We start from the raw sequence: 21,585 nt of genomic DNA on the forward strand, positions 1-21,585 counted from the left end.
GGAAGGAAATGCCAGCAATTTCAATTCCGCGCCCGTCGCGTCTAGCTGCGATAACTAGACTTTGATTGGTTGGCTGACACGCGCTGCACCCACCACCCACCCCATAACTATGCGCGAATATCGACTTAAACAGAGTATGTAACTAAGAACTAAGCGGTGCATGCGTCAAAGCGCGCTCTCCACTTCACGCGCCTACAAAAAACGCGACTGCGCTCCGAGTTTTCCTTCTCTCTTCTCTCCTTCCCTCTTCATCACCAACCGTGTTCCTTCATTGTTTCCCACCTACTGTCAGAACCGATGCGAATCTCCCAGGGACAACGACGGCAGACCGGCTCGACTCGTCCGCCCATGTAGCTGCTCTCGCGTGCACCATGGGCACAGTTCACCTCTTCCTCGTCCGTCATGGCGAATCCGTCGACAATGTTGCAAAGCTCTAGTACGCGCATACCCACCTCGCATCAGTTCCGGACGTGGGCGCATCTCTCTCCCCACTAGGTTCCCCCCAACCTAAGGAAAAAGAGTCGCTGCCCTCTTTCTAACTGTCCTGCTTGTGTGTGTTGCAGTGCAGGCTCACGCGACTCACCTCTGACATCCCACGGCGTTCTGCAAGCCAGGCGCCTGGGCGCTCACCTTGCCGCACGAACCGCTTCTGCCTCCGCCGGCATCACGCACATCTTTTCCTCAACCCTACGTCGTGCCTCGACCACCGCTGCCGCGGTTAGGGAAGCTGTTGCGTCCTCGCATCACTCGTCTGCAGCGAGAGACATCAGGGTCGTGCGGCTCTCCGATCTCCGGGAGAAGCACTTCGGCACGGGGGAGGGACAGAAGTTTGGAGGCACCACCGCGTTTGGGACAGCCCGACCCAGACACGATGGCGCCGAGGACCTTCACGCTATGCGTGTGCGCGCCAAGCGGTTCGTTGACGGGTACCTGGCTCCAATCTTCGCTTGCGTCGACGCGGAGCCAGGTGGGGCTGCAGAGAGCATCATCATAGTCGCCCACGGGATCATCCTGGGGGTGTTGTCGAGCGTTCTCTGCGGCCCCGGGCTCTTCGCTGCTGTGGAACCCCACTCGGAGTCCCAGCGGCCATGGTCGTGGAGCAACACCGGCTTCGTCGAGATTCGCGTCTCGTCGATGCCGGTAGCTTCTGACCTTGCGCGCGCGTCTCACGACGCGTTGCTGACCGTCAGATGGCCGCGTCTGTCCCTTCAGACTATTTCGGTCAACTGCACCGAACACCTCGCGGGCCTAAAAAAGACCCGTGGCGGTATCGGTAGCGCAAAGTTTGACGAGAAGCAGAAGACGATCATTTCGTTCTTCGCGCCTGCGCCTAAAAAACGCAAAGATTGAGACTTTGATCTGATGGTCGCCACAACTTCTGTGTTCTGTTCGTTCTGTTCAGCCTCTTGGCAGCAGCACTGTGTCAGTTCTACCTGTACCGTCCGATGCGCCTTGCGGGTCTCAACTTGACGAGCCTGCGGGTTCAGATTGGAGTTGCGGATCTCTTGGTCCTGGACTGTTTCGGACCTCTGGTCTACTACTGAGTCCCACTGTTAAAAAGGTATGTTGACTTTTACTCTACACTCACCACCTTCCCGCTTTTTATGATGAGGCAAGAATATTCACAGACCTGTACCGAAATAACTACATGTGGAAACAACTTCGTCCAACCGCTGTCTGACAAAAAGCGCAACCCTTTCTCTTCCTGATGCATGAGACTTTTTGGGAACCCAAGCTAACTGTGGTTCAAGCATCCCACAGGATTCTAGATTCTAACCGGCTTGACTTCACCTCGCTCGCTGGTCTGAAGCTTCACGTACTGTGTTACTTCCAAGATGGTATCGTGGTCACCTACCACGATACATCAACCTGATGAGTGCTGGGGGGTTCGAATCCCTCTTTCCTGCGTCCAGTTGGGGACGGTACTCAGCAGTCACCTCGGCGGACCTTGCAACAAGGGCTAAGCCTCAGGGTGTAGAACAAAAACTCTTCTCGTGGGACTATACAGTTTGTTGCGAAATGGCTGGAGCTAGGTTCATATCGAAGGAGAAACATGGTTCAGTGGTCAGCTCGGTTCGGGATAGAACTCAACTCTAAGGTATTCATAATACACAATCGTCTACTCTAATGTGACATTTCCCACCGATCTTGAATGCCAGTTCGACCTCCCGAGACTTGCTTGACCTGGGTATCACGGACCAACAAAAGAAAAAACTTGGGTGAGTTGCTTGTAGCCACTTGATCCGCGTCATAACCCATAAAACGTGTGCCAAACTTGTCGGCAGCCTACACATCCGTACTCCATTCATCCCGTCCAGTAAACACCTTGTAGATCCTCTTGCTCACGGCCTTGCCGACAGCCCGGTCCGAGAACCCGCCATCCTTGTTCGTGCTCTTCCGGCAGTTTTCAAGGCACAACGGCCCGCGCTCCTCGAACGCCCTCACCAGCTCCGGCACCGTCCCAAACTCGGACACGATGCCATAGGCGATGGGCTGCGTGACGCGCATAATCTCCTGCAGCATCCGGACGTACGTGTCCTTGACGTCCTCGCCGGTGCGGACCTGGCCAGTCTCCATGCAGAAGCCGGCGCCGGCCGCGTTGGTCGCCTCGCGCTGCTTGCGGTAAGGCACCGTCGAGATGTGCTGAGTGAAGATGGCTACCCACTTCGCCGTCTCAACGGCCGCGTTCGTGTGATGGATTAGCACGCTGTGCATGACCTGCAGCTGGAGCAGGGCGTCCTCAATCGAGTCCTCGTCAATGTACTCCTGCGGCTGTTTATTCTTCTTCCGCCGTGATTGGGCATTCGTCGTCGAGGTATCGTCAGCATCTGCCTCATCCCCTTGATTTCGCACTGCAGAGGCAAATTGTCGGTTGCGGACGTTACGGTTCTTCCTCATCCAGGGATTGAGGCCTTCGATGAGGTAAATGAGCTGCTCCTTCGGGAAATGGCGCTTCATCTTCAAGACGTGTGCCTCAAGATCACTTCCTTCGGGTCCGAGAGCATAAGTCACGAACTCGTCTGCAGTAACGATGGCGAGAGCGAACTTGTCGGGCTCGATGCGCATTGGAATTGGCTCCCAGTGGTTGAGCTCATCGTTGAATCTGCTTGCGACCTTCCTCCTCCACTTGACTACATTGCCGACCGGGCTGTCCCATATGTTAGACTGGACGTCAAGGTCCTTCAGCAATGTCTGTATCTGTAGCGTGACAGCGGCGGCTAAGCTCGATGGAAGATCCGCAATCATTTCCGGCGTTGACACTTTCTTGTCGGTCCTGATTTTGTTGACCTCTGCAAGGGCAGCAGCGCGCTCCTTCTCCTTCGCCCTTTGTTCCTTGGCCGCCTCCTTCTCTTGCCGCTTGCGCTCCCTTTCCCGTTCTCGCTCTGTGGCCTTTGCCTCTTTGTCTCTCGCCTTATCATCCGTCGACCTCTTGGCCGTGGCTCGGGCAGATGTCGACTTGGCGGCCGGTTTTGGCGCAGTCTTGGACGAGCTTCGAGAGACCGTCGTATTGGTATCTAACCGGGCTTTGAGTTTGGTGACGTCGAAATTATCGAGGTCCGGAAACTCTTCGTCCGAGTCGACGACGGCATTAACGGGTGCAGAGTCGGAGTCGCTGAGGTCAATGACTAGACTGACGGCCTTTGTCAAGGTCCTCCGTGGCGGAGGCGGCGAGCTATCAAACGGATCGTTCCTCGTCTTGTGTTCGGGCGCAGAGCTGGATATGGGGTCCCAATTGGCCTTTCGTCTCGGCGAGGCGACTTTCTGTTTTCCATTTGGTATCACATTTCCAGTGTTGCCGATAGTTGGAAATTTCATCGTCTCGACCGGGACTCTTCTTGGGGAACTGGCAAATGGATCGTCATCCTCATCGACGTTCAAGACTATCGGGCACGGCTTTGGGGCTGGCTTTGCTGGAGCGCGGGGCGAGCTTGCAAAAGGGTCGTCGGAGCTCAAGTCATAGTCTATACTGGCAACAGCGGTGGGAGCAACCCTCGGGGGGCTCTCTCTGCTCGGTACAGGCTGGGCGGAGGGTGGAAGCTGGGCGGAGGGTGGCAGCGCAGCGAATGGGTCGTCGGACTCTAGGCCTTCGCTGGCCAGTTGTGCAATCGTTGTCGGTCGGGATGCAATTCCGGGTGAACTAGAGAACTCGATTGGATCTTCCAACGTGTGAACTCGCCGCAGACCGTTCGGTTGCTTGACGGGCGGATGTCCCGGCTGGTCTGCGAGAGAATGCGATTGATTGATCGACGTAGTACTTCCGCTTCGAGGAAGCGACAGTCGCGACCTCTTGGTGTTCCGTGGCCCACCATGCACGTCTTCGTCGATGGGTAGGCTACTTTCTAGATCTACAGTTGTGTCGAAGTCGTCCGAGTTGAAGTAGACGGGCGCGGTCTCAGGAGCTTGTTCTTCTCGTGGTCGTTTTGCCCGAGGTGCCGTTCCAGGGGAGCACGCAGCCTTCGGTAGCCCGGGTTGGGGCAAGGATTGTGGGGCGAACTCGGGAGAATCGGCCGTCAAGTCGAATACATCGTCATCGTCATAAGTCAGTGCCTCCGTGGCGGCAGTAACCGCGGGCTGTGCAGGAGGACATGGTGAATGTGCCGGTTGGTCCCCAACGGCCGGACTAGAGGAGAGCAAACTGATGATTTCGGCCGCCATTTTGCTCTTTGTGTCTTCTTTGATACAGATCCAAGACTGTTGGCCAGGAGGGAAACAAGGCGTGGACATGCCATGATGCCTACGAGGCGGCGGGTTGCATCATCATTGTCGACATATCATCACAGTAGGTAGGTAGGTAGAGTGAGTAGCCAAAGCACTGGCGCAGAGTCGCGTCTCGCACTTGAGCAGGTGGGGGTCTTCGGTGCGGTCGGCGCCGTTAGTTTAGCGCGAAACACCCACGAGAGTCACGTGCCTGAACATGGTTCATTGCTGAGTCAGCCGATGCGAGCACCTTGATTCCATGCAGGCGATCGTTGGAACTTTAGTCAGTGAGAGTTTAAACTTACCCGTAACACCATGGTAAGCATCTTCACTGTTTACAGAATGTGAACAAACCGAATGCACCGGCACTCAGGGAGCCTAACCCTAAACATTGTTACCGTATTCAACTATCCAAATTCTGATTGACAATCAATTTGGCTAGTTTTCGCTTTTGATAATCTTCTGGTCCTATCTCATTATGGTTCGAAGCAACCTTGAACCACGCTGTACTTTTACCTACTACCTGTAATAATGGCCGGCGGGGTTGACTTCTTCTAAAAAGGCTGCTACGCATTGTGTCATTGACCTGCAGTTTACATTTTACAAATTGGACTAGGCTTGACTTGACTTGACTTGGCCTACTAAGGTTTTCGGCTTCGATCTCGGGTTATCCGTAACCATAAATCCTTTCTTGCAAGAGGAGGTCCGCGGACTTGCCGTGGGGCGGGTGAAGAGAATAATCAAGAATATTAGCAAGTCGAGTCATGGATCACGGGACTTATCGCGCCACGCCCTGAACAGTGAGCCCATGGAGGTGCAACCCTCAGCGATCCATGCCAAGAGGGCTACTCTTGCCCGATCGGGAGGTTCGCAACAAGTCCGAAGCGGGCTGCAATGACCGGAAAGGTGTTGGAGCGGCAGAACTGTACCAGGCATCGTGGTTTCTTTGAGTTGAAATAAAAAGTATAACGGCTCCCACGCTTACCAGAGACGCACTCGGTTGAACTGGCTGGTATTGACGTCAAATATTCGCCTACCGTTGGGCCGCCTTGATTACCCCACGGGCCAGTGGCATTCTTGCGCGTCATGGACAAGATCGTGAGTCGTGTCTTTGCAAACGCCGAGTTTCTTGTCTCGCATAGACTCGATGAGTAGAGCGATAGCTTTTACACCCTGACTCTGCGTCGTTTGTAAAAGCCTCCTCCTCTGTTCCCCATGCGGATGTAACAAAACCGCACACCGCCGTCTGTAGTCCAATTGCAGATGCCACGATGAACAGGTACTTCTTCATACGATACGACAGTTATCGTCTACGCCAACGGGATTGTTGGTCTGGAAACCTCGCCTCATTCAGCTCACCGAGGGCTACACTACGAGCAGTCTTGCGATACTTGGTTTGCACAAACATCCGATACCTTCGTCTGTGGAAGCTTCGCGCAGAGAAGCGACGCACCATCAGTCAGGCGACAGGGTCTATTCTGGCATAGGCCTGAAGGCGGCTTGGGCGCCTCGAAGGTTGTCACGTAATCGCTGACTTGCACCTCGGAAAAGGGACTGGGTGGTCATGCTTGGGACGGAAATCAACAAACACCGCCCTGCATTCAAATCCGCTGACATGGTTGAAGCGACTCAGGAGACACAAAGATTAGCATCTTGGTCTGATGGTGTCGGGCAATGGCCATCCACCGAAACTAAACTATAACGTGTTTCAATAACTCAATATCGAAACCTTCTCCCCAACCATCAACCTAAAGGTCGAAGAAACACACCGTTCGTTGTGTGCTGACTTATAGGATGATGGCAGCCATACAATCGGCGCTTGTCCTTTCGGACCGTCCGTTTTCCAAGTTCCACCCTACTTCTTCTTCAGCCGTACGTACCATCAGTGCCCACTGCCCAATGGCTTCAGACTCGGCAAGGCCCAAGACTCTTGGCCGCTCATGCACTTGCTAGAACGACGGCTGTATAGCTGAGGCAAGTTCAAACAGAGAACAGATATTCAGCTCAACTCACGACCCCGCTTGGGCCGGAGTAAAACAGGAAATTAGTTACACTTGCAACAGAAAACCCCGGCCCCACGCTTCCCGATCGGCATGACCCGCGGCCGGGGGCGACGTGGGATCTCGGCTCTTCTCCGCCCATCGTCACCGTGACCGTGGCCGTGGCCGTGATTGTCACCGTCACCCGAAGAGGCCACGCCGAGAGAGAGACAAACGCAACAACCAAAAAAAAATTAATGGCGACGAGCATCAAGGGCGCCATCGAGCTCTCGCGGCCCGAGGCCATGGCCATGGCCGCCCTCGCGACGGCCGGCATGTACAACGCCGTCGAGATCTATCTCCTCATCTTCACCACCTTCCGCCAGCGCCGCGGCCGCTACTTCTGGAGCATGGTCGTCGCCAACACCGGTATACTCGTCCACGCCATCGCCTCGCTCGTGCGCTACCTCTCCCGCCACGGCAACGTCATCCCCGGCGCCTTCGCCATCCTGGGCTGGTGCGTCATGGTCACCGGCCAGTCCGTCGTGCTGTGGTCGCGCCTCCATCTCGTCGTCTACAGCCGCACCTGGACCCGGCTGGTGCTGGCCCTCATCGTCTTCAACGCGTGCGCGCTGCACGCCCCCATGGTGGCGATGTGGGTGCTGTGCTGGGCGTCGCCGACGCCGGAGCAGCAGGCGTGGATCGCCCGGTACGGCGTGTACGAGAGGGTCTCAATCGTCATCTTCACGCTCCAAGAGACGCTCATCTCGGGCATCTTCGCGCGGCAGGGCTTCTTCAACCTGCGGCCGCTGTTCCCGTTCAAGACGAGGGCGGCGAAGTTGATATCGTGGTACCTCCTCAGCTTGTTCGTCCTCGTCTTCCTGCTGGACGTCGGGCTCGTTGTGCTCGAATATACGAACAACTTTGTCTACCAGACCACCAGCAAGCCGCTGGTCTACAGCATCAAGCTGAAGGTCGAGTTCACCGTCCTCAACAAGCTGCTTGCCTTCACGAAGATGAACTCATGTGATTGTCACCACCTAGATCATACGCCGGGAAGGTACGCCAAGGGGGTCACGACGGCGGACACCACCCCGACGAAAGGATTGGCGCGGGCCCAGGGAGACGCGGTACCGGACGGTTTGGTGTTGACCCAAGACACGGAACGACAAGACCACATATTTGACGGGTCGTCCGTGACGGAGCCAAGGGAGTCGCACGTCGCTTGAAAGGTAGCACAGTTGACCGTTGTAGTTTATATACCACGGGCGACAGCGGAACAGATATCCACTTCATTGGCCTCCTGGTGCACTAGAAGAACATGACCGTCGTCATCCCTTTCTTTTCAGCAACAAATCGACCGATAACAGCTCGGAGCTCCGGGGCGCATAGTGCCCGCATAAAATGCAGTTTCCCAAATCGGGTAATATGATTGCTTTTCTGAAAGGCACATTTGAAGTCGCTCTGCGTTAGGTGGCCCTCATATGAACGATGATGCTCCACAAGAAAGCTAACCATGGTCCTTAAGGGGGTGACCACGGGGTCGCCATCATGCCGCCACAATGGTTCCCACTCGGTGGTTCTCATGGGGTTGAAAATGTATTCTTAGTATTAATGAGAGTGATCTCTAGAGCCAAGACTCGACATCCCCGCACTGCTCCTCCTTCTCGGGCTGCTTCGCTTCTCCCGGCAGCGGGTCACGAGTGTCCTGTGAATCTTCTGTAAACCACTCATCCGCAAGGAGGTCCTCCGCCGAAGGCCTGTCGCCGGGGTCCAGTTTCATAATCTTCAAAAGAAACTCCTTGTCTGCGGACGGAACCTCTCGCGGAGTGACCCTGGCGAACGGCTTCCCCGGAGGCTCCAGGTGGTTGATGAAGTTGATGATGGCGATGGTATCCGGATCGTTGAAGTCATCGTAGGACTGCGGGTACGGGCCAAAGAACCGGTGCATCCGCTTGAGGACGGTGAGTTCGTAGTCGTCGTGCCCCGGGTTGACGCCCACAATTCTAGGGTTGAACAGGTGGTAACCACCGCTGAACAGAAGGCTCAGTATCTGTCATCGCAAGGAATAAGCGGGAAGCAAGGGTTTAAGGCTCTTTAGGGCAAGGGGCCCATCTCACAGCGTTCCCAAACGACCATATGTCCGTCGCGGTACCCCAGGGCAGCTGGAGGGTAGCCTCCGGACTACGGGTCAAACCGGTGCCAATCAGGTGCCCTTCTCTAGCAAATGTTGAATGCTGGGTAACAACGCCTCCGCAGTCTCCAAGCTGAATGTCGGAGAAGCGCTGATCTCCCTGACCATGGTTGACGAAAATGCTGTCCAGCTTGATGTCTAGGGCCAGACAGGCTTAGACGATGGTCCAACGTAAACAGGTAGAGGAGCGGAGGAAGGCAAACCTGTGTGAACCATCCAATCGTCGTGCAGGACTTGAAGGGCTTCAAGAACGCATCTGGCTATCTGTTTGATCTCGGGGCGCGACAGTCTCTTCTTGTTTGACTCGGCCAGCATGTCACTGTTCAAGTACCTGAGGACAATGGACGATGGATCGGCCGGCTCTTGAATCTCATCAACCAGGGGGCGAAGGAAAGGAGTCTTGGACTGGTAACGCCTCAGGACGTTGGCTTTGTCACGTAGGCGCCAATGGCCTCAGACGCTCTTGATGATGAACTTCTCGCTGCTCTGGTTCCTGCGCTCGATCTGGCGACTTGGCAGATGTTGATCGATGGTCGCGACAGGAACTCGCCTGGCAAGATACACGGCGGCTCCGTCCACGGCCTTGTGCAGCTCTTTCACAACGGTGTAGGACGAGAGCCGCCCCGTCAAAATCGCGTTTGTGCCAAGTTATCGGGCCATTTGCTGCATGGACGGCGTTGACTACGAGCTTGTGCCTCACGAACCCGGTGAAGTCAGGTCTGTCTGCTTACCTAAGTTTGTGCGACAGAAGGGTGCTCGTCCTCTCAATTAAGGTACAGCTTGATGCTGTGCTAGGCGGCATGAACACTTCATTCTCGGCATACATACATGACTTCTAGAGCTTGTCATGCTGTTGTCACCTTCTCCGCCATCCGATTAGATGGACCATCTTGCGCACAACATCGGGAGCGGGTATCTGCTGTATCACGTCCCTCGACGCGTGTCTCTCCGAGTCAACGACTTTTGCCATGTCGTGCCATGTCAGCCGGGACGAGGGGGGGTTATTTCCTTGGCCACTGCAGGCGATCTAGGCTAGCATTCAGATTGACGACAGGCTATGCATCCTCGTTGGTGGGCGGTGCTTCGAAGCAGGCCAAGTCCAGCCTCTTTCTTGGCCCCATCCAGACGGCGTCGCTCCCACGGCCGAGTCCACCCGGCGCGAGCGGCCCCGCTGCGGGCGGAAGAGATCGGTGGCTTTCGGGCCCCAAGGGACGGATTGAACGAGATGAAGGATGGATGTGGAGTGCGTGTGCCAACGAAAATCGTGCTGAAGCGGGCAAAAGGGATCGTGAAACAGGCTTCGGAGTAAATAAAGTACATGAAGAGCAATGGGGCGGCGGTGACGAGACGATGGCGGCAAGCCACCGTGACCCTTACGTTATTGGGCACGAACACGTAAGGTAGCTAGCTACCTGAGAAAGGTTGCGTCGGTGAATGAGTGAGCGGGTAGGGCAAGTAGCTCGTGTCGGAGCCAGCGGGAGACCTGTCCGTTCGACAGCGGTGGGAACTTGCAAGTGTGCAGAGACGCGGATATCATTCATTACTCGGCGTCCCGGGCGTTGAGGCATTGTCCGGAATCGCCATTTGGGGCTGGCACCCCACGAGAGACCAAACAGCTTTCTGGCACACGCGTACGCTGAAGAGGGCGATGGGCGGGTACCGGTTTCAGATGCTACACTTCCGTGGCGTGAAAAGAGGTTAAGGGGCAATATCATATGCATTATATATCCCGGGAGTTAGGGACGAACGCTGGCACAACGTGATCGCGTGGGTTCATGCAGTGGTTGACTGGATTTGTGGCACAGCTCGCAGCTCGAGGGATGAAGCCTCTCTTTCGTCGAGGATCATCCGGAAATCCTTCGAGCCGACAACGGAGACGACAAGGAAGTATGCCTTGTTAAGGTGCGCGCTGCCCGGTCTAGAACCGCCTTTGAGATCGAAGCCAAAGACCGTTGCAGCCTTGGGCTATTATTCGCAAGCCCGAATTTCTAAAGAAAACCGATCCACGAGATCTCGTTTGCTGCACTGATTGTTCACTTTTTTCCCCACGCTTACAATAGTCGCTCGCCGGCTCTCAGACCTCTCGGAAAAGCCAGATTGCGTGAGTGGCATGGGACGATTGGCTTACTGAGAGACCTTGAACCCCTATTCTTTGCTTCTGACCCTGAAAGGATCGCAAGAGAGACGCACGCGCACGGTTGATGACGGAAAAATTTGAGTTTATGATGTCGCCCGTTCGATCCGTGGTCAAGATGGGAGTTGTTCTTAAAAAAGCTTCTCGCACGTTTGCTAGATTTGGGACGGGCTCACCTCCGGATGGTGATGCATCGTCAGTATGCTCCCGGATTGAGATGTACAATGGAATGACGAATCGGAGTGACATACATGGCTGGTAGCGGGATTGGCGGGAATGACGATCAATGAATGCCTCGAGCCGAGTGTTGAGCTGGTCGGATCCGGCCTTTTTGTCCCTGCTCTCCGTCAAAATGACTTTTGTGATGAGGGCAAACGGGACGAATCACGGAGCTGGATACGGCTGCTGCACACGTATTCATGATTTCATGAGCGTGATGGGTTGACGTGCCAGGAATGGAATCAGCCACGCCGTAGGTGAGACGGTTTGAGACGACGATCTCGGCCTGCTCGGGAAGCTGGCCCAAGTCATCCGGCACCGTTCCGTGGCGTCGGTTAGTGAAGCAAGAAAGAAAAGAAAAAATAAAGATAGGAATTTTTTTTCTTTCATTTTCAGATCCGAGCTCAGCTGTTGGCGATGTCATCGGCTTGCTCTCGAGCATGGCAAAGACCTGCTTCAGTCTTCAAGCTCAAGTGGCGGCCAGTACCAGTATGTGCGTCTGGCAGCTCGGTTCCCTCACGGCGTCAGGCCGTCAGTCGCCTGGATGCGTCGAATGTGAAATGGTAGACGAGGAGTGACGCGGGAGGGCGGCCGGAAGTGCACTGGGATGGGATCCCATTGGCTGCGCAGTGTCTGAAAAATGTCTGTCCGCTGACGACGATGATGCGCTCCGACTTGACGGCATATAAATGGCTACCATAGGTAGAGCAAAGATGGGCCGGTGAGACATGCATCTTCTGGACTAGAACCGTCCAACCCTCTCAGCTGTGGCACTGGCTTCGCCGTCTTTGCGCCCCCACCATGCTTAGGGACGGTCTGTGTCGGTGTCTCTGCAGGACCCTGGAATATCGACGATGGGCGTGCTGAAGCGAGAGTTGTGTCACCGCGGCATCGGTGAAAAAGAATAACACAATGATGCAAATAGTAAGTCTTGTGGACGTGGCTGCTCTCGGTAGTTCGTTCCGCAGTGACAAATGGTCCCCGGCATAAACTGCGCGCGCGCGCAACTGTCAGCCTGGATCTCTCCTCTCGACTCTCGTCGTGAGTGCGGATACATACCGACGTGGATGGATACGGAATACCAAGCGATCGGGAACTGGAGCAGGCCCGAGTCACCCGAAGAAGCATCCATCGGAAGGTGGGCCCGGCCCGGACGACGACAAGGTGCCCAGAAGTACCGGTGCAAGGATGGGCAGTGTTGTTTCAAATGTTTCGCTCAATTCTGCTGTTTGTTTTCTTTGCGTGGTAGTTTTATCGCTGCAACGGTCCCAGTCAAAGGCCTGCCTAGCTACACTAGAGGGGAGGAGGAGGAAAAGACGAGAAAAAATAGGTACATGACAAAGAGTCCACACAGTGAGTCGAAATCAACTGAGGGGCGCTGGTCCCTGCGTCAGGTGGACAGTGGGTACGTATCGTGGTGTGCTAACGCTACAGACGCCATCTTCCGTGAGGTACACAACAGATACATGTGCTTAATCTCTGATCAATCATGCTCGCGTTGGTCTTGCCTTGTCTTGCTTTGCCTTGTACCCTGTGTGCCTGTGTACCTGCGTATCTTATGGATACATGTGCCTTGCAGGCCGGTGGGTAGTTGGCGTTGGTTCCTGCCTCTTAGTCTTGAGCCAGTGTCGCGTGGTAGGGAGGTACCTAGGTAAGGTACATATAGCTACAGACCCAATGAGTGATGCCTTCTGCATGACTGCCCTTGATCCCAATGGGCAGCTACGCTCTTGCTCCCTCTCATTCTCACACACACACACTCTCTCTCTCTCCTTGTCTCTTTCTCTCTCTCTCTCCCTCCCTCTCACTCTTACCCTCTCGCGAGCGCTCAAGCAACGCGACAAGGATAAGCCTTCTGATGCCGATATCAGACTAGCGCCATTAGTGGCCCCGCTTGGCAGTCTATGGCCTGTGCCGGCCTGCGTGTGTCGAGGACCAATGGCCTGGAATCCCACTTCTTCCGCTCGGTCTTGGTCCCATCCTTTTCTTTTTCCCCCCTTCTTTCTTTCTTTCTTTCCTTCTTCACCTGCGGCCTTCTGTGCATTTTCGCTGCTGGCAGACGAGAAACAATGCCAACTACGGCGGTCTGACGAGGAAGAGACTCTGAGGCCGAGCGAGATACCGGCATAGTGGGCAGGGCAGCCCCAACCACGCGGGCCTTATTTGGCTGTCTCTCCCCCCCCAGGCTTACAAATGCAGCGCTCGGTGTCCAGTGTTCAATGTTCAGTTTGAGTTCGTAGCATTCATCCAATACCCCTGCTCAAGACCCTGTCGCTTCTCGTCTGTTGTCCTCGTGCAACAAGACTCTGTCCCGAAGGTTTCGCTGATCAGTAATGATCGACTGGACGGCTGAATGGAGATTGATGTGAAATAAAAAACTAAAAACCTTAGGTACTCTCTGTCCGTAGATCAAGCATACTTATGAATGTCTGAATGGCATTTGCTTCAACTAGGGAAGCCAGGTTGCCAGTTGTTTGCTCCTTCCTGCTTCCTTTGAACTACCTCTAGTCTCGACCCCAGGTAGCCCAAGTACATCCCCTCCCAAAACTGGCCGAAATGGTACTTTCGGCGTCTATTCTTGTTCTTTCCTCTGCTTCAACATTGTCCTCGTCCCGTCCCCTTCTTTGTCTTTTGATACCCTTGGGCAGGTACCTCTCTCTCGCCTCTCTTCTTCACGCATTCCATTCAAATAATCATCTCCTACTCTACTCTTCTCCATCCTGAGCACCCGCACGCATTATCTAGTCGCATATCGCGACTCAGCACCTGGCGGCCCATTTCTGTCACGACGATCGACCGGGGATTAATTCGCACTCGCCCTGATTCAGACAGTCAGAAAGGAGTCCCCCCAGTCTGCCCCCCCATTCCCGAATCGGCGCAGGAGACTTGCAACTGCGCGAACGGGCGCATCCGTCACATCTCGCGTCGCCCAATCAAAAAGAGCCACCGACGCGATCCTAATTTGCGGGACATCCACCCACGCCCCCCCCCTGGTCCGCCGTCCGCTGCGGCCACCACCACCACCACCACCACCACCAGTAACCACCAAGACCACTCACTCCACGACCCTTGAGCCTGTACGTCGTAGCTGTCTTTTTGAAATAAACATGTCCGACGGTTGGATTCCCCTGTTTCCCCCCTACGCCAATGACCAGTCTAGCCACTCTCCAGTCCCAGTCCTTCCACGCCCACGGATACAAGGACAGGAATACTTACTGGCACACAGAACACCACAGCGCAACGCTGCGAAACCCCTAACCCGACTTGTCCAACCCGAGTCCAGTCCCAGTCGGTCAGTCCAGCGTCCACGCACGCCGTGGTTCTCCTCTCCCCTCCACACCTGTCTGTCCAGGCCCGCAACAAAACAGTTCACCATCCCGGCCTACCCCTTCTTGCGACCCTCTTCTACAATCTCGCGCCGACCCAAGCAACGACGGAACCGCCAACGCATTGCATAGCAACGCAACAACCGGCGACGAAGCAAGCCGTGGGCGACGCTTTCTGCTTTCTGTTTTCCCTTTTCTTTGCTCGGCTTCATCCATCCGACCATCACCTTAGGACGCTTGCGTTTCTCCGCTTTCGCCAAGCTGCTGCGACTGCTGCGCTGACGCTGCCTTGCCTTGGTGAAGAAAGAACAAAAAAAAAAAAAAAAAAGGAGAGAACAGAGAAAGCCAACAGTCTCGCCTTTTCTCCTTCACATCCCGCATACGAACCATAACGAATAATAGTGCATGGGAATCGACACTCCCGCTCCTGGGACGCTCCACGCAAGCAAGTCCATTAAACTACCCCATCGATTCCATCACTCTTTTGAGACATCGGCACAACCGCACCAGATCCCGAACAGTGCTTCATCCACCCGACTATACAGGGTTCGGGGCCTGGGGTTTTGGACTGCACAACCCCCAACGACCCCCCCGTCGATTCTGCCGCTTGCCTTGCGCAACTAGCCTTGTACAAGGAGGAACGCATTCCTCTCGCGAACCCTGACCCGACTCGCCTCTCCTCTTTCTTCCCTCTCTCACCATGGCCAGCTCCCCGCCGGCCTCTCCTGGGAATCAGTTACCCCAAAGACCGATGAGCGCAATGGTGCGACCGACACCACGAAGCAATAGTCGCTTGAGCATGACGAGCAAACATGGCGGTGGAAGTAAAGCCTCTGACGAGGATTCCCGGACCGCTGTCAAAGTCGGTAAGTTCTGAAGTTGCCCTCGTCGTCTGTCGCTCGCCCTGGCCGCCATGACAGCCCCCCTCCACCCCTTTTCTCGCCCATCGAGCATCACACCACTAATCACCCATTTCGTGCCTACAGCCGTGCGCGTTCGACCACCTCTCAACCCGAACGACCCTGGCTACGAATTGATTCCTCAACGGTTCCAGCGATCCATGGTACAGGTCACCTCGAACACGAGCTTAGCAATCGACTCGCCGCAAGGAAAAAAGCTGTTTGTCTTCGACCGCGTCTTCGGCTCCGACGTTGACCAGGAGGGTGTCTGGGAGTATCTGAACGATTGCGTCACCGCATTCATCCAGGGTTATAATGTCTCGCTTTTGGCGTACGGACAGTCAGGAGCTGGAAAGTCGTACACAATGGGCACGTCGGGCCCTAGCGAACAGGGCGATGTCGAAATGATGGGTGAGTTACACCGCACCGTTCCCCTCGCTTCTTTGTGAGCCTTTTCGGCTTTCGATAGGCTCGAGAGCTAACAGCGAATCCTCTCCCTAGGCGTCATCCCGAGGGCGGCGACGGCTTTGTTCGAAAAGCTTGACGGCGCGAAGAAACAAGCGAATCGTGGCTCCATGTCTCAACTAAGATCACCACAGCGGTATTCCGGGCAAGGGTCCAGCTCGTCGGCCGACAAGAACTGGTCCTTGAAAGCGACCTACCTCGAAATCTACAACGAGCAGCTGCGCGATCTCTTGGTCCCGGACCACGTTCCACAGCATGAGCGTGGCGCCGTAACCATCCGTGAGGATGTAAAAGGCAACATCATCCTGACCGGTTTGCGACAGGTCGAAATTAATTCAGTGGAAGACCTGATGAATGCTTTGGAATTCGGCTCGACCCTCCGACAGACAGACGCGACGGCCATCAACGCCAGGTCTTCCCGGTCACATGCCGTATTCAGTCTCAACTTGGTGCAGCGGAAGAGTGGACTGCAGGGTCCCAACGGATCCGATAAGCGCTTCTCTGTGCCCATCGAAGCTATGACGGGATCCGAGACCTGGGTGACCACAGATAGTAAGCTCCATTTCGTCGATCTGGCAGGCAGCGAGCGGCTCAAAAACACGGGCGCACAAGGCGAGCGTGCCAAGGAAGGTATTTCCATCAACGCCGGCTTGGCCGCGCTCGGAAAGGTCATCTCGCAACTGTCTTCCCGGCAAGCTGGGTCTCACGTCTCGTACCGTGACTCCAAGCTGACTCGCCTGCTGCAAGACTCGCTGGGCGGGAATGCCATCACTTACATGATTGCATGCGTGACGCCAGCCGAGTTCCATCTGAGCGAAACGCTAAACACCGTCCAATATGCGCAGAGGGCCCGAGCCATCCAGAGCAAGCCGCGGATCCAGCAGGTGGAGGAGGGTGACAAGCAGGCCATCATCGATCGTCTGAAGGCCGAGGTTGCCTTTCTGCGGGAACAAGTGCGCAGCGCGGAACGAGGAGGGGGTGAACGGCGCATCGCCTCCACTGGCGAGCGCTCCGAGCGGCAGAACGAGCGGGAGAACGAACTGCAAAACCAGCTGCTGGACGCACAGGAAAACTACACCACCCTGAGCCAGCGTCACGCGAAGCTTATTGCCGAAATGGCCAAGGCCCGCGACAACGAGGCTGCAGAGAACGACCACCACGAAGAGTCGATGGGAGACACGGCAACCGAACGACTGAACCGTTCCAACTCGTTCGCTGCCGCCGTCGAACAGGTCGTACTCGAGTACGAAAAGACAATCCAGACGTTGGAGCAATCGCTGTCCAGCACCCGCGGAACGCTCGCCAACACCGAAGCCAGCCTGCTGGAGAAGGAGACCAAGTGCACCTACATTGAGACCATCAACAATCAGCTACAGGCGCGGTTGCAGAAGCTCATCGACCGTGAGGCGAGCACCGAAAACTACCTCCACGACCTGGAGAACAAGCTCGACGGCCACACGTCCGGAGAGGAGAAGAACGCTACCATCATCATGGAGCTGCGCAAGGAGATATCCCGGGTCAGAGAGAACGAGGCCTCCTGCGAAGACTACATTTCGACGTTGGAAGAACGACTGGCCGAAGCAGACCAGGATGCGGAGCTGATGCAGCGCGAGATTGACCGACTAGAGCAGGTGATCGAGCGTCAGCGCAGCCTCGGAAAGTTGGACTCTCTCCTCCACGAACTGGACCACATTCAGGGAGACGGCAAAGTGCCCGAGCCCACTGTAGAGACTTTGAACGGAGTTACGCGGTCCAATGCCGACCATTCTCGAAGCCAGTCACAGTCGCGGATCGGTCGTCTGAGCCAAAACGATGTCATCCCGGAGAACGTGGAAGAGGAAGCGGCGGCGACAGCCGAGGCTGCCCAATCTGCACAGGCCGGCAAGCGAGGCGGGAGTGATACTGACGTCGAGACGTCCGATCCCAAGCAGCAGAACCTTCAAGCCGACAAGAACGAGTACCCGCCACAGAGCCCTGCTCAATCGAAGTTCGTCCACGACAAGCTGGAGAATGTCACGCAGGAGCTTATCGACTTGCGTGTCGAGCACGAGACGACCGTCAACGAATACGATCTGCTGCACTCCAAGTACGAGGAGGCCCTGCGCACCTTGGCAGAACTCCAGGACACCATCGACGAGTCCCGCCATCCGGAGCGCAAGGTGCGAGACTCCATGATGTCCGTCACGTCCCCGAACCAGACCAGGCCTCCTTCTTTCTTCTCCGATGCCAGGTCTAGCGACTTGAAGGACGGCGGCCAATTCTCGTCTCGCTCTCTTTCTTCCGAGTTGTCCTCTGCGCTGGAGTCGCCCGCGACGGCTGACCCATCCGACGCCGAGACGGCGGCCACTGCGAAGCCCCAGTCCGACCCCGAGCTCGCGTCCGCCGAGGACCTTGCGCACCAGGATCTCCTGGACACCGAAGTCGAGAGGTTCAGGGCCCTCGCCGCCGAGAAAGAAGAGGCAGAAAGGGAGCTCGCCGAGAGATACACCCAACTCGAACAGAAGCACCATGAGGCCCTGGACATGCTTGAGGAGCTCAAGACGGAGGTTGCGCAGGCCAAGGCTATGGAGGCATCTTCGCCAAGGGCTAACCAGCCTGTTATCCGCCGCAAATCCAGCCAAAATGTCATGATCATCGACCGCGCCCATCGATCTTTCGCCTCGCTCCGTAACATTGCAGCGGAAAATTTCGAAGAGCAGCCCGATGTCATGCAGAACTTTGAGTTGAACCTGAACGCCGCCATGCACGAATTGCACGCTCGGTCGGAGCGGATCCAGGAGCTTGAGGCCGATATCGCCTCGGCCAAGAAAGAGATGGAAACCAAGATGACCATCATTTCTGGTTTGACGCGTGAGCGATCCAGTCTACAGGCCTCGCCAATGGACATGTCCATGGTCTCCAACCTGAAGAACCAGCTCGAGGCGAACGAGAAACAGATGGCGGAGATGAGAGAAACGCACGAGGTTACCGAGAAAAAGCTTCTGGCTGAGCTCGAGAGCCTGCGCGCCTCCGTCAGAGAGGCACCCGCGGAACCCATCGCCGCCCGCTCTGGACCCGAGGCCACGCCAGAGGCTGCCACCACTAGCGAGACTCTCGTCGCAACCGCCGTGGCTGGTGCTGTTGCAGACATCCCAGCGGCATCTACCGAGGCCGTTGACGCCGAACCCAAGGCTTTGCAGGCGACTGCAGAGAACGACAAGAAGATCACGGAGCTTCAAGCCGAACTCACCACTTGGGAAGCGAAGCACCAGACCGCCCTCGACACGTTGCAAGAGACGGAGACGAAGATGAAGGAGACCATCGAGGAGCTCGAATCCGAGATTGTTTTGTTGAACACCAAAGCGACTGAGCAGTCTTCTGCACGCAGTGTCGAAGAAGTCAAGGACATTGAGGAGAAGCACGAGACGCTCGTTAAGTCTCTCCGTGACGAGATTGACCAGTACAAGCTGGCTATCGACACCAATGCTAGCAAGGTGTCAGATCTGGAAGCTGCCCACGCCGCTACCAAGACGGAACTGGAAGAGGCCATCAGGGCTCGCGACCTGCACGAGACCCAAGCGAAGACGCAGCAGAGCCTGATCGCCAACCTCGAGAACCAGATTACGGCTCATGAACAGGCTCTCAAGACGCACCAAGACGGCATGAAGCTGCTCCAGGAGAATCACGCCAGGGAACTGGAGGAGATGAAGCGGGCGGAGCAGAAGGGGTACGAGGAGCAAGTCGCCGTCCTCCTCAACGAGCATGCGGAGAACGTCAGGGCGCTCGAGTGCGAGCTCAACGATGCCCGGGAAGACCTTATGAAGGTTGCCACCCAGGTAGCGTTCGCCCTCGGCCTGGACGTCAGCATCGAAAAGATCACTGAGCGCATTGACGATCTCATTGCCGACCAAAAGGTGCTTGGTGGAGAGCAAAAGAAGTCGAACGAGGCCGAGAAGCATGTTGCCGAGTTGTTGGCCATCAACGACAACCTTGTCAAGGAGCTCGAGCAAGCCAAGTCGACGCTGACGGATCTTCTGACGGTCGAAGGCGAAGCCGCGAAGAGCCCGGCCGCTCTGTCCGACCAGCTGTCTACTGTTCGTAAGAAGATCTCAGACCTGGAGAGCCGGAACGAGAAGAACTCCCGTCTCGTAGAGGAGCTGGAAGATCAACTACAAAGCAACTTTGACCAGGTCCAGATGACCAACAACCGTCTCTCAACATTGCAGACGGAGCGCAACTCGCAGCTTGAGGAGGCCCAAGCTGGCAAGTTCAAGGCCGAAAGCGAGCTCGAATCGCTCAAGGCGGAATACGCCGCTCTTCAGGTGAGAGATATGACGCTCGCTCGTGACACTCGGGCTTGGCCAAGTAGACTAGAAGAAGAGACGCTAACAAGTGACAGGCCAAGATGGACGAGGCTTCTGGTCAAGTTCAACGGTCCAACTCGATCAGCGAGCCGCTTCGCAAGAGTACTTCGGTGTCATCCCTCCCCTCGCCGCCGCCTGCCATCCCTCTGCCCCCTCTGCCGGGAGCCGGAAACACCCCCTCGGGTCCCAACGGGACTGTGCCGAGCACACCCACCCAAGGCGGACGGCCTGGCAGCAAAGACAACATGAGTTCGACGAACCAAATCCAAGAAGACCAAGAGGCCCGTATCCGCACCATCGAGAAACACCTTCAGGCCGAGAAGCAGCTCACGCAAACGCTCGAAGAGGCTCTCACGGACCTCGAGCGTCAGTCCAACAAGGTCAAGGCCGACAGCGATGCCTGGCGCAAGCGCTGCACGGAGTTGGAAGCCGAGATCAAGGAGCTCAAGGACCGCCCTGCCCCCACGCCACAGCCGGACAACCGATGGAGCCTGCACGCTGTCGAAGAGGAGCGCAAGAAGCGCCAGGCTGCCGAAGCGCAACAACGTCTCCTGGAGGAGCGCATGAACGCTCTGTCCAAGAAGAAGAAGAAGGGCTCCCTCAACTGTTTCTAGTCGAGGCTATGTTTCTGGAGCTTCACATCTCGGAAGGACGACACCTGATCGGGGTCGTCTGTCTCATGAGGTTTGACATCCTGCGGACCGTTTCTCTTCATAATGAGAAGGGGTTTTTGTCTGTTCCTCCATCTTTTGATTTTCCCTCTCTTGCATCTTCGTTTGCTTCTTTGGCGTTTACCACCACCTACTTACCTTACCCTTAACTCCTTTCGCAATCTTGTATTGTTGCGTTTGCGACATGTTTATGCTGCCGAAAATGATTCCCCTTACGCATGGCGAAACCCAGAAGATGGGCAGGAGTTTCTCACACTGGTGGCTCACGCGCGCGTCGTTCTGCTGGCGGGGTTTTGACATTGAATCTTTTTCTTTCTCTTAATACCAATAAGCGACTTTGCTCCTGCAAGATGCCCCTGGTTCGCCCTTCTCGTTGGGTTTGTCTTCTTTTTTCTTTCTTTTTTTTTTATCATCATAATTATTTCCTATACACAAGACGTTCTACGAATAGCAAGGCCGACGTCGTGCGTTTATGAATGGCACGAGGGAAGGGATGGCGGGAGGAATCAATGGTAGTTGGATTGGCCGGGTGGGAGTTCCTTGAGCGCCTACGTCGAGGTGTGCGCGCCTCTTGGGAGGGTGACAGGGGACGAAGAGACACCAGCCTACATTGGTTAATGCTACTGACGCGCCCATTGAATGTGGCTAGTTGAATAA

The 21,585-nt window shown here is 55.8% G+C and overlaps 6 protein-coding genes across 6 annotated transcripts; 3 read left to right on the forward strand and 3 right to left on the reverse strand.

The window, feature by feature from the left end:
* Positions 1–160: 160 nt before the first annotated feature.
* CDEST_07191 (Putative histidine phosphatase superfamily, clade-1) lies at positions 161–2,186 on the forward strand (the record flags this gene model as incomplete). Its single annotated transcript, XM_062923350.1, has 3 exons — positions 161–436; positions 496–1,561; positions 1,752–2,186. The coding sequence occupies 2 exons, from the start codon at positions 161–163 to the stop codon at positions 1,348–1,350; spliced, it is 1,131 nt and encodes a 376-aa protein (XP_062779401.1). The 3' UTR covers positions 1,351–1,561; positions 1,752–2,186.
* A 100-nt stretch (positions 2,187–2,286) lies between these two features.
* CDEST_07192 (Putative ERCC4 domain, EME1/EME2 domain-containing protein) lies at positions 2,287–4,656 on the reverse strand (the record flags this gene model as incomplete). The annotated part of the gene is made up of 1 exon (XM_062923351.1): positions 2,287–4,656. The coding sequence occupies one exon, from the start codon at positions 4,654–4,656 to the stop codon at positions 2,287–2,289; it is 2,370 nt and encodes a 789-aa protein (XP_062779402.1).
* Positions 4,657–6,934: 2,278 nt separating this feature from the next.
* Positions 6,935–7,907, forward strand: CDEST_07193 (uncharacterized protein; the record flags this gene model as incomplete). Its single annotated transcript, XM_062923352.1, has 1 exon — positions 6,935–7,907. One exon carries the CDS (start codon positions 6,935–6,937, stop codon positions 7,904–7,906), a length of 972 nt encoding a protein of 323 aa, XP_062779403.1. The 3' UTR covers position 7,907.
* Positions 7,908–8,304: 397 nt separating this feature from the next.
* On the reverse strand, positions 8,305–9,186 carry CDEST_07194 (Putative protein kinase; the record flags this gene model as incomplete). The annotated part of the gene is made up of 3 exons (XM_062923353.1): positions 8,305–8,730; positions 8,798–9,009; positions 9,075–9,186. The coding sequence occupies 3 exons, from the start codon at positions 9,184–9,186 to the stop codon at positions 8,305–8,307; spliced, it is 750 nt and encodes a 249-aa protein (XP_062779404.1).
* A 1,716-nt stretch (positions 9,187–10,902) lies between these two features.
* CDEST_07195 (uncharacterized protein) lies at positions 10,903–12,017 on the reverse strand. The gene is made up of 2 exons (XM_062923354.1): positions 11,419–12,017; positions 10,903–11,342 (listed from the first exon to the last, which is right to left on the reverse strand). Exons 1-2 carry the CDS (start codon positions 11,664–11,666, stop codon positions 10,946–10,948), a joined length of 645 nt encoding a protein of 214 aa, XP_062779405.1. The 5' UTR covers positions 11,667–12,017; the 3' UTR covers positions 10,903–10,945.
* Positions 12,018–15,097: 3,080 nt separating this feature from the next.
* CDEST_07196 (Putative kinesin-like protein) lies at positions 15,098–21,584 on the forward strand. The gene is made up of 4 exons (XM_062923355.1): positions 15,098–15,416; positions 15,537–15,860; positions 15,951–20,215; positions 20,293–21,584. The coding sequence occupies exons 1-4, from the start codon at positions 15,251–15,253 to the stop codon at positions 20,869–20,871; spliced, it is 5,334 nt and encodes a 1,777-aa protein (XP_062779406.1). The 5' UTR covers positions 15,098–15,250; the 3' UTR covers positions 20,872–21,584.
* Position 21,585: the final 1 nt, after the last annotated feature.

Source organism: Colletotrichum destructivum, chromosome 4 (assembly GCF_034447905.1).
Source record: "Colletotrichum destructivum chromosome 4, complete sequence".
Taxonomy (NCBI): Eukaryota; Fungi; Ascomycota; class Sordariomycetes; order Glomerellales; family Glomerellaceae; genus Colletotrichum; species Colletotrichum destructivum.

Coding starts and splice junctions, on each gene's coding strand:
- CDEST_07196 (XM_062923355.1), top strand. CDS start 15,251: ATGGCCAGCTCCCCGCCGGCCTCTCCTGGGAATCAGTTACCCCAAAGA. Junction 15,417..15,536: donor CCGGACCGCTGTCAAAGTCG/GTAAGTTCTGAA, acceptor TCGTGCCTACAG/CCGTGCGCGTTCGACCACCT. Junction 15,861..15,950: donor GGGCGATGTCGAAATGATGG/GTGAGTTACACC, acceptor TCCTCTCCCTAG/GCGTCATCCCGAGGGCGGCG.
- CDEST_07195 (XM_062923354.1), bottom strand. CDS start 11,666: ATGCTCGAGAGCAAGCCGATGACATCGCCAACAGCTGAGCTCGGATCT. Junction 11,343..11,418: donor GCTCATGAAATCATGAATAC/GTGTGCAGCAGC, acceptor GACGGAGAGCAG/GGACAAAAAGGCCGGATCCG.